The sequence below is a fragment of the Ovis canadensis genome, chromosome 9 (genome assembly GCF_042477335.2).
Source record: "Ovis canadensis isolate MfBH-ARS-UI-01 breed Bighorn chromosome 9, ARS-UI_OviCan_v2, whole genome shotgun sequence".
NCBI classification, from domain to species: domain Eukaryota; kingdom Metazoa; phylum Chordata; class Mammalia; order Artiodactyla; family Bovidae; genus Ovis; species Ovis canadensis.
The window spans coordinates 83,419,476-83,431,572 of NC_091253.1; the positions used below are offsets into that span (position 1 = coordinate 83,419,476).

At 35.7% G+C, this 12,097-nt stretch overlaps 1 protein-coding gene across 4 annotated transcripts in view; it reads right to left on the reverse strand.

Annotated features, from left to right (window-relative positions):
* The window catches only part of RIMS2 (regulating synaptic membrane exocytosis 2), a 601,723-nt gene that overhangs the window by 94,118 nt on the left and 495,508 nt on the right, over positions 1 to 12,097 (reverse strand). For all 4 annotated transcript variants that reach the window (XM_069600407.1, XM_069600406.1, XM_069600408.1 and 1 more), the window contains one exon: positions 1,950 to 2,191. In XM_069600407.1, coding sequence (XP_069456508.1) covers positions 1,950 to 2,191 — 242 coding nt within the window. The remainder of the gene's footprint in view (positions 1 to 1,949; positions 2,192 to 12,097) is intronic.

Genomic DNA, 12,097 nt, shown 5'->3' on the forward strand with positions numbered 1-12,097 from the left:
AATATGTTCTAGACATTTCTATTTGGATATTACATAGATATCTCAGATTTAAAGTGTCCTAAATGAAGGACTCACCCTTCTTTTCCCAACCTGCTCCTTCTTTTATGCTTCCAATATCCGTTAATAGCACTACATCCATCCATCCATGGATGCAAGCCAGAAACATGAGGATCACCTTAGAATCTTCTCTCCTTCACCTCCCCACAACAAACCCATCACTAAATTGTGTGACTGACTGGCCTCAAGGGATGTGGGATCTTAATTCCTTGATCAGGGATCAACACTGCACATTCTGTAATGGGAAGACAATCTTAACCACTGGGCCACAGGGAAGTCCCTGACATAGGAGCTTGAAGTAATCTGCTTAAGTATATATCTTCTACTAGAGTATAAGCAACTCAGGTTATAAATGATTTCTGACTCATCTGTGTTCTCAATTTGCCTGGCACACAATAAGTGTTCAACATTTATCCAAAACCCCCAAATGAACAGAATTAATTATTTAGTAGCTTGTAGTCTTATTAGTGTCTATTTTAGGTTCTTCATTTTAAAAAATTGATAGAATTTATTTTTAGAGCAGTTTTAGGTTTACAAATGTAAGTTTTAAATAGAAAAATGCAATGAAGTTCTAATTGCTAGAGAAAAAAAACCTCTCAACTTCAAAAGGTCAACATCTATCATTTTACCACAACACAGTTAATTATGTATGTATAAATATTAGCAATTAAAAAATCATTTAGATATGATCTCTCTGTCCATACATTAAATCCTTAATTCTATATTAAAACACAAAATAACATTTTAAAACACTAAGTAAAAAATTAAACTCTAAATAAACATTAAAAAAAAACTCTAATATAATCACAGTAAATATAGTAAGTTACAGCCAGGATATAGGAAAGACATCAAAATCTTATTTCAATATAATATTATTATATAAGGCTCAAATTTCCAGAATCACTGGTGTAGTTTGTAAAAACAAGATTAGACGGGTCCAGGAACTAACGTACCCTTAAATTCTTCTGTGTTGCAGATTGATGCCCTGACTTCTCTGTACTAGAACCTTAGTATTCAGACATAAATGAGATTTAATCCATTTGCCTATAATTTATTTGCTGTAAAAGAAACACCATATTACACGCTTTTGTTTGTGTGTTAAGTAGAAGATATGCTATTATTTCCCAGATACCAGGGACTGAATGTTTAATTATCAACACCCATTTGAAAAAAGACATTGCTTTGACTCACAAATAAATTCTTAATTGCTAACAGTGGCTTTTCTAGTTAGGAGGGTGGTATCTAATTTATTTTCGCAGATGTGATTTAGAGACTGAATTTTCAAAAAGCAAAGCTTTGAATATCTTCCCCATCAGCAGAAAATTCCTCCACCCCTGCAGCTGGAGAATATTGCTGCTTGAAGTGTTAACCAGGAAAGTAAAAACTGCAGTGAGGAAATTGATACAACTGGTAAATGCTGCTTACAAACTGAAAAAGAAGTTAGGTTGTCAGCAATAAAAGAAGTATATTATTCACACAAAATATGTGGTGTCATCTTCATCGTGGTAACTTGCTGGGAGTGGAAATTAACTTGGTGGGTTCCAACTTGAGGAACCTAAAGAAAAGCAAACATCTCACAGATCAGAGCACCTTTGCAAAGGACCAGAAACTGAAATCAGGGGGACCACAGCTGAGCTCCTCCTTGAGGAGAAAAGATGTGAAGCACATGTTAAGAACAGTATAACCAAGGTTCACTTCCAAGCAGGTTCGCTCATTACTGAAAAACAAAGTCATGGTTATATTTTCAGAAAGGTCCACTAGTTTAAAATGCCCCTTTCCTTCTGGTACTTGTCATCATCCACACATTACTGAGGCAGAATGAGTAAGAGAAAAGATTATGTATTTTAATTACAACTCAATTAGGAAGTCAATAGTAACATAAAAATGCCTACCCGTTTGGCTGAGCTGAGAAGCACTGCGGCTCTTCCGGGAAAGACCAACGATAGCTACCATTTTGGCCCCAATGCTAGAGCGTCGCTTTTTGCTGCTGGTGCCCAAGGCACCCACTGCGGTGTCCGACTGGCTGCCATCATTCTTCTCCAGCGAGCACATGTCTCCGCTGATGCTGGTGCTTTTGGTCATGTTCTTCCCTGAGATGCCCATTTGTCTGCTTTGCATTTTGGATGTAAAGACACTGTAGGCCCATGGATCGTTAAAAGTGATGGCAAGAGCAAAAAGGAAAAGACAGAAAAAGGAGTTTTAGATGAAATATCTGGAGTATAATTCAATTATATCATTAATGGGGCATGTTTTAAGGACTTAAAATTTTTCAAACACCATGGTCTTGAATGGGTTTTACTATTCAGGGCTAACCTTAACATAAGTATCCAAAATCAGACATGTTTTCTTTTCTGCTTTCAAAGAAGACAATGGTTTGCATGGCCACAGTGGGGAGATAAAAAAGATTTGTGAAAAATAAGTGGGCTCATTTAAGAGAATATGCTATCTTACAAGTGCAATATGCTTTAAGGCAGTCATATAGCGAAAAACAACAAAAAAAAGAAGTTTCCAAACCATTCTTCTCTAATTTGCTTTACTATAGCCATCAAAGAGAAATTTGATGACTGGGGAAATTTTACCAAAAAAATGGCAAAAATGACAGCATCTACTGCTCAGTAGCTGTTTAATTTTCTCATTTTATTAATAAGATTTTTCTAAACCTTGTTAAATTTTCTAACAAGGATTGATGTCTTCATTAGTTTTTGAATTAAAAATAATTTATTTCACTTTATATTTTCATATTTATTGATATGTCTATATTCCAAAAATGAAGGAAAGATTTTCCTCTTGTATTCATTTGAAAGAAAGAAAAGTCATTAGCAGTTTTCTACACAATATGGTCAGAAGGCAATAATTTTTAAACACTTATTTTTCCTCTATCCAGAGTAATATTTACTAAAAAGTAAGGACTAGGAATCAAACCTGGGCACCCCTGGCATGGAGTCCTAACCATTGGACTGCCAGGGAATACCTAACACATTAGTTTAGGTATTAACTTATGTTCATTTTCTCCAAGTATTTAAGAGGGAAAAGACTCAGTGTGACTTTTTTAAAAAGACAGTAAATCATTCATATTAGTTTCAAGAAGAAATGAGGCATAAACAGATCAAGAGATAGCAAGAGAGGAGATAGTGTATACACTTCCATGGTGACACAAATTAATCATTTTCAAGTTTGTTTGATTTTGCTATTTTTCAGTAACCAACTATAGAATAAAGTAGAAAGAGTTTGGAGGTAACAGATGGGGGCTTCAATCCCAGCTTTATTGCTACTTAACTGACTTCCTTCAGCAAGTTTATTGCTTCTACTTGATCCTCAGGGTCCTCATTTATAAGAGAATGTTTCACTGTAGCTTCTTATTTTAAAGAATAGACATAATAAGATTAAAATAAAAATTCAATAAATAGAAATGACAGCAATTAGGGAATATAGACAATACATAAAATAAGGCTAAAGCCCTTCAACCTATATATGTAAATACTTAAAAGCATCAAAAAATAATCTTTATGATTATAAATTTTAAGACTTCGGAGATTCACATGTCTAAAATGATTTTCATATAGCCAGCATTATGTGGCTATATTCAGGATGGACTACACTGAGAGTCAGGAAATCTGAATTTGAATTTTGGCTTTATTGACTAATCTTAGGAGAGTTGTTTCCCTTTCTGGAACTTAACTTCCTCATTTAATAAGTGAGAAAACTTAAGTAAAGCACTAAGCAGAGTAGGAGACACATAAGAGCTCCAAAAATTATTCTCTCCCTCCTTCTTATTACTATCTCCACCACCGCTACCACCATCATCATCCATTAAGCATCAATTAAACATGTTGAACTGAAATATCTATAAGGTCCCCTTTAATTCATGAAACACTTTGCTCCCAGGGTATACCTTGCTTCACGGATTTTGGGCAAATGAACATAGAAATACAACATGATTTTATGGTATGCTATCATCAGAAAAAGCATGGCATAGTCTAGAAAAGTCAAAGTTCAGTCAAGACTAAGGCTTTCAAAATAATATATGTTCCATAGTCACAATAACTAGTACTCTTGTTTTGTAGGAACTTTTATCCCAAACATACTTTTCTATAAGAACCACCTATAACTACCTACCAAGGAAGTTAAAGATATACTCTCAAAATATTATACCTTGTGACTTTTGCATTTTAATTTTCATGGTTGGATATTAGGGCATAAAGAACTCAGCCAAAACCAATCAGGATATAAAAAAATACTAACTGAAAAGATAAATAAGTTTATAGATAAATGTTTTACTGACTATTTGGTTTTAAAGAAATGTACTTCCTTCAATCTAACACCTTCGATAATGCATTATCTACAAGAACAGTTATGAAAAGTTTTGTAAGATGGATCTACTTCTCATCTCCTTAAAACAGAGATCATCAGGATGAGTTTGTGTAGTTGCTCTTCAGCGCCATGTTTTGAAGGGAGGATGACTGAGTCTAGGGTATCCCTATTGCTTTCGTTTACTTTCCTCACTTGGCCATCACCTTAAACTATACGCAAACAATACTGCAAGCAAACAAGCTATCAACCGACATATTAAAAGTCTTGTTACTCTTATAGAATATTTTGTAGTAAAGAATCTGTAAACATGGGTGATCATTTGGAATACTTAGTGGTTAAGAAAACACAGACTCTATCATCATATTATTACTTTAAAAGAGAACATCTGTAAGGGTCTGGTAACAAGGTAAATTACCAGTGTTGCTGGTGGGAGTATCAGTGATGTATCTCTGAAAGGCACCATGACAAAATGTATCAAAAGCATTTAAAAAACATGCCTATCCTTTAACATATCAGTATTACTTTCAGGATTTACCCTAAGGGAAAGCAGCAATGATCATAGATTTAGCAAGAATAATATTTATTGCAGAATTGATTGTAATAGTAAAACACATACACACAAAGGCAAAACCCCCAGAAATGTCCAGTGGTAGAGGATGTTTAAATAACTCATGTTCATCAATAAAATAGAATATACCTTTGAAAATGCTGTTGTAAATAAATATTTATTAACATAAAATATGTTCTTGATATGGGAGAAAGGGTGAGAAAGCAGATATCTGCAGTTTAGCTTTGGCTGGCACACATACCAAATATGGATTCACTCTGCCACTAGGGCACACAAGCAAATTCAAATCCCAGAGTACAGTGTCACAAACAGAAAAGAAAAGAAATTCATATAAATAGAAATAAACATCGCTTGCTAAACTGGGTAGTTCAGGAAACCTAGATTCATAGATGACTCACTAGCTACCTGCACTAGAGGAATAAAGGGAATGTAAAGAAAAATATGTTTCAGATGCTTATGTTCTTGGGAAAAGAAGTACAAATGCATATAGAAAGAAACCTAAAGGATGTACTGTGAACAGTGGAAAGTGGTTTTAATTTTCTCTGGTCGGTATTACGCTTTTTGAAAAATGTTCTTTTTTTTCTATTTTGTTTTTTTCCAAAATGAACATAAAAGTTATCGATAACCGGAAAAAAAAATTTTAAACAATCGGACAAATGAAAAAAGCAATGAAGGACTTAAACAATTCAATTTGCATAGTTTATTCCATAGGCTAAAGGTATAGCATGGCTTTCAAGCTAATCCATGAGATTACTACACACTACTATTGGGCACTGATACAGGATGCTCAATTACAGAAAGAAACAGTGTTTCCACATCCTGAATATGGTTTTATGCATGTTTCTGATTTTTGGCAATGGAAAATAATGAAAAAGTTTATATATGTAGTAGTCTTAAAATACGAAAAAACTGTCAGTACAAGCAATTTTATGACATAACTGTAGTTGTTTAAAGTTGTATCCTGGAAGACTTTTTTAAAGGGCAAATCTTGTATCACCTGTAATTAGGAGAAAGGTAATGAAAGGCGGTGAAATACTTAGAAATAGTCTCCAAAGACTTAATTAGCATATTTAAGGGATTATAGCAGTTACTGATTAAACAAAATGTTTATAGACCAAAATTATTCATTAACAGGTTTAAATGAATACAACTAAGCAGTTTGGCTGTTAAGATAACCAGCAAACACAGGACAAAGATAAACTCTTGAGTTTGTGAGAGTACAAACATAAGAGTAACATTGTAAATAAAATACACAGTCATGAAAAAATATTTCATCATACTGAGAGGTGGGAAGGTGATCAGGAGAGAACCTGCCCAAGGAATCAGGGACTGGAGTGACTCAGAATTGTTATGAATGAAGTAGAGAGGGCCTACCAGCTCCCAGAAAGGAGTATGAGAACTGCAGCGCAGGCACAGAAAAGACGCTTGAATGGGACTATTTATAACATCTTAGGCTAGTAAGTGGCGCTAGAGAAGGTTAGGAGGACATTAAAGTTAGAAGAAAACAGGAATAATGATAGAGTAGGAAAAAAAAAAAACCATAGAGATGAGCCAAAATCCCAAACATTATGCCACCTTGAAAGCCTTAATTCTCTTCCTTCCCATTCTTGTATTCTTGAAGGCATGTGCAAAGAGCTTCTGAATACCCATCACTGTAACTCAGACTAGACTGCACCTGTTGTGAGTCACTGAGTGGATATCTGGCTTTGGAGTGCCATTTATTGATTCTGGCATATACCTTGTGGGGAGGGGGAAAGGAGGATAACAAACCCTGCTAAAACCCTGCTCTTCTTTACCTCATCAAATATTTTTTCTGTATTAAATATTATTTCCTTCCTAAAATGTGGAATTCAAAATGATTATGATCCTACATTATAATTTAATAGACAACATTTCATTTACTCAAATGACCATCTACAATTTTAGGCTAGTGAAATAGGAACCATTTATTCAAATGTTTATTGCATATATATTCCCACAAATACAGGGATACAAGAACTGTGTGACATAGGCTCTTTTAATGAATGTACTGGTAAATATATCAGCATGTAAAATGCAAACATGGCTGCATGAGAATGTTTAGAATTAAGAGTCCAATGACCAGTTCTAATGTCATTAAACCTTCATTAAGTTAGATGATCAAGAAAAGATCTCTCTCTGAAGAGTATAAAAAATCTGAGTTCTTCATGCTAATTCTTTGATTCCTGGAGATGACCAGAATTTGAACATTTGGTATTTTAAACAGTAATTCAGGTACTGTATATAAATACATTCTATCAATGCACTATAACATATTAGTATATTATCTAAGTGTACTTGAGTGTGTGTATTTGTCTATGCTACAAAGTTGATGTCTAGAGTTAGGGAGGAATATTTAGCTAATCAACAGATTGTTTTTTAGTCAGAACATCTTCCTTGACTTTATCATTAGTAATGAAACTGTGTTTAATGTTCCTAAGTCTTGGATCTCAGGATAGGAAGTAGTGCCTTGCTGATAAAAGAGCAGATCTTTGCTCATCTGGAATGAGTGGAAATGAGTCCTATCACTTTTGGGCAGAAGCATTTGATTGGTGGTGTTCAACTCCAACTTCCCTTTCCCTCTGCTGCTGGGACTGTGAAAGACAGAGCCTCTATCGGACCAAGCCCAAGTGACTATAATTTTTGTTGATTATGCAACTAAGAATTCAGGGTTGTTTATAACAGCAGCACAATTTGATATGTCTCCAATAGCAAAGTCAGGAGAGAATGCCTATGAAAAAATCAATTAGGAGTTTATAGCCTGGCAAATCCCATGGATGGAGGAGCCTGGTAGGCTACAGTCCATGGGGTCGCTAGGAGTTGGACATGACTGAGCGACTTCACTTTCACTTTTCACTTTCATGCACTGGAGAAGGAAATGGCAACCCACTCCAGTGTTCTTGCCTGGAGAATCCCAGGGACGGGGGAGCCTGGTGGGCTGCTATCTATGGGGTCGCACAGACATGACTGAAGCAACTTGGCGGCAGCAGCAGCAATATTTCTAGGAAAGGAAATAGGAACTTAGGCTACTCCACTGCTACTACTAATAGAAAACAAAGCTAACGTAAAAGTTATCTAGAAGTAACCATCTATACAGCTTAGTATCTGGACCTAAGAATAAGATATAATCATAGCTCAAATTGATAAGCATTTATTATATTCCAAATGCTTGTCCAAGTGCTTTCTATGAATTAACTCATGTAATTCTCTTAAAGAGGACTTCTGTGGTGGCTCAGGAGGTAAAGAATCTGCCAGCAATGCAGGAGATCCAGGTTTGGTCCCTGGGTTGGGAAGATCCCCTGAGAAAGCAAAGGCAACCTATTCCAGTATTCTTGCCTGGGAAATTCCATAGACAGAGGTACAGTCCATGGGGTTGCAAAGACTCAGGCATAACTGAGAGACTAACATTTTCACTTTTGATTCTCATAAAGAGGGGAAAATGGAGCCCCTTAGAGAGTATAGTGTTTGCCAAGTGGTACTGATTTAGGAAACAATCAACATTGGACCAGTGGAAATTCCTGATGGAGAGGTTCAGTGGAAGAACTAAAGAGCCTCTTGATGAAAGTGAAAGAGGAGAGTGAAAAAGTTGGCTTAAAGGTCAACATTCAGAATACAAAGATCATGGCTTCTGGTCCCATCACTTCATGGCAAATAGATGGAGAAACAGTGGAAATAGTGGCTGACTTTATTTTTCTGGGCTCCAAAATCACTGCAGATGGTGACTGCAGCCATGAAATTAAAGGACACTTACTCCTTGGGAGAAAAGTTATGACCAACCTAGACAGCATATTCAAAAGCAGAGGCATTACTTTGCCAATTAAGGTCCATCTAGTCAAGGCTATGAGTTTTCCAGTGGTCATGTATGGATGTGAGAGTTGGACAGAAAGCCGAGCGCCGAAGAATTGATGCTTTTGAACTGTGGTGTTGGAGAAGACTCTTGAGAGTCCCTTGGACTGCAAGGAGATCAAACCAGTCCATCCTAAAGGAAATCAGTCCTGAATGTTAATTGGAAGGACTGATGTTGAAGCTGAAACTCCAATACTCTGTCCACCTGATGGGAAGAGCTGACTCATTTGAAAAGACCCTGATGTTGGGAAAGATTGAGGGCAGGAGGAGAAGGGGACGACAGAAGATGAGGTGGTTGGATGGCATCACTGACCTAATGGACATGAGTTTGAGTGGACTCCGGGAGTTGGTGATGGACAGGGAGGTCTGGCGTGCTGCAGTCCATGGGGTTGCAAAGAGTCAGACACTAGTGAGTGACTGAACGGAATTCAGTCAACGCAGAAAAACTAAGAATGAGCGAATGAACTGAACTGAACAGAACTGAGGTTCAGTAGGAGCAGGCTGCACACTCAGGCCAAGTGCTCAAGGGAACAGTCAGGGCTAAACAGAGAGAACCAACAAGTATTTGCTGAACAGGAAGGAGAGGACAGATGAAATTAGGATGGCCTAAAAAGGATGGAAATGGTCTTTCCATTCTTGAAAGTGAAAGTGAAGTCATTCAGTCGAGTCGACTTTCCATCCTTCTTGGAGGAGGAAATGGAAACCCACTCCAGTATCCTTGTCTGGAAAATTCCATGGACAGAGGAGCCTGGTGGGCTGTAGTCCATGGGGTTGCAGAGTCAGACATGACTGAACAACTGAGATACGCAAGAAGGAAGGCAGGCTAAGTAGGTAGAGAGAGAGAAATGAAAAAGATTGAAAAGATAGTCCAAGGATTACTTATATTTAAAGATTAGGAAAAGAAGAGTGACTGAGGTGAATAGAGATGCATTCTCAGAAATAAGAAAATAGTATAGAGTCAAATTCCACAGAAGAGAAGAATGAGGTTCAAGAAAGTTGTGGTGGTCAAATGATACGGAGTTAATTACCAGGAACATTTAAGAAAAGCTGCAGATTTAGAGGTGTGGAGGACACAAATGACCCTTAAGAAAGTAGCTATTGAAATTCCTTCAAGATGGAGAAATACGTGAGTTTAAAAACACGAATGTTTGATTTAGAACATTAAATTTTTATGCTGTGAGGAATTTTACTAAAGGGGAATAAAAGGAATTCATCTGTGTATCTGTTAAATAAAACTGTCTTACCACAATTTCTAGATCCAAAACTACATGGCTAATAGTTTTCCAGAAATGTTTCTTTTACTCATTGGTCCTCTTTTTCCTAACTTAGCAAATGAGATTAAAGATCATTGTTAAGGTACTTTTAAACTCTGGATTTTTATGACCATAATACCTCCGTTGAAGTGGTTTTTAAAAGTAATCTCTTTCAAATTTTCATGGTTCTTTTCTTTTTAAATTCAGCTTTGCCTATTGTTCCCCACAATTTTCCTTGATATATATATTTTAAGCAAAAACATGTCTCACTTCACAAGTTTTCAGAATAAATTTCATAATTTTAGTCCATCAACTCACCAAATATATAAAATCTCTAATTTTTCTATTGGGCTTCCCTCATAGCTCAGTTGGTAAAGAACTTTTCTATTATTTCATCTGAACTTTTCAGCTAACCTCATTATTTCTATATATAAATCTTTTAGGTAGAAGTAGACTTCCCTCTGGCTTATTTTCATGTTAGTTTTTTTTGTTTTTTTTTTTTAACCACATGATTACATAGTATTTCTCAATAACAGGAAAAAGAAAAGCTCCATGATAAATTATCAGAAGGGACACTCACTGACTTATTACTTCAAGGATAAATATACATTTTTCACCATTCTTACTAATGTCAAAGGAACACTAAGAGTTAAGGTTTTGTGAGAAAAAGTGAGAACTTGATTTATTCTTGCGAATCATCCAGCTCTATAATCAGTGTATCAAGTTTTGTATTTAACAAATGATGAATATGCTGCATTATTGAAATATTACAGTACATAAAAATTCACATTATACTGCTAAAAATAGCACTGAAAGCTAAACTATAATATGAAAACATTCTTGGACTATAACTAACCTATATAAAGTCACTAAATATTGAGTTTCAAAATGTATAAAAATGTATGAAGTGAAGTGAAAGTCGCTCAGTTGGGTCCAACTATTTTTGACCCCATGTACTATACAGTCCATAGAATTGTCTAGGCCAGAATGTATAAATGGTTATAAATTAAGAATATTAATTCCTCAGACTTTAACGTACAAAAGACATTAGTTCCATATTTTGAAAAATAGTGGATACTCTGATTTTTTTCTTTTGAAAACTTGATTGCAAATCAAATTCAAGTTAAAAAAAAATCTACTTTATATAATCACATTGCAACATTTCAGAGACTGAGAACATACTTTAAACCTACATATCTTGATGAAATTTAATTACTATCTATAAATTCTTATATCTAATTAAAATTAATGTTTCAAGAAGAATCTACCTGATTTTCTAGTAGAAGAATAGAAGAATCTACCAGAATTTCTGGAATCCCAAAGGATTAAAAAAAAAAAAAGAAACTCATTCTAGGATTATTTTCAAGAGGTCATATTGTGCTTAGTTGCTCAGTCATGTCCAACCCTTTGTGACCTCATGGACTACAGCGCACCAGGCTCCTCTGTTCATGGGGATTCTCCAGACAAGAATACTGGAGTGGGTTGCCATGGCCTCCTCTGAGGGATCTTCCCAATCCAGGAATCAAACCCATGTCTCCCGCATTGCAGGTGGATTCTTTACTTCTGAGCCACCAGGGAAGCCCAAAATATACATTACCTATACATTATACCTTTACATTTAGAAATAAGGATGCCTTGTTGGAAATTGTCTACTTTTTCCTTATACTTGTCTGACAATAACTGAGAAAAAGAAGTTGTTTCTTGCCCTTTTATCTTTCTAAGTATGTGTGGGAGTCAGGTAAAAACATTTGTAGAGAACCAGAAATAACTTCCATGTTCCAAGTTCTTGGAATCTGTGGCATTTTATATATATATAAATAATATATACGTTTGTATGACTTAACAACAGCAACATATATTACATTATTCTCCTAGTGAGCTTTGCCTTGTTGCTGTAGTAAAGGCTTTCTTTTCAGAAAAGTTAGCCTTTTTCACAGAGAGCAGGGCTCAGGAGACTGGGCCATTGGATGTGGAAATGTCAGTGAAGAGGAGGAGCACATTGTGTTATCAGGTTTGCTTGCCTGCAACAAAATTAGGGTTCTGG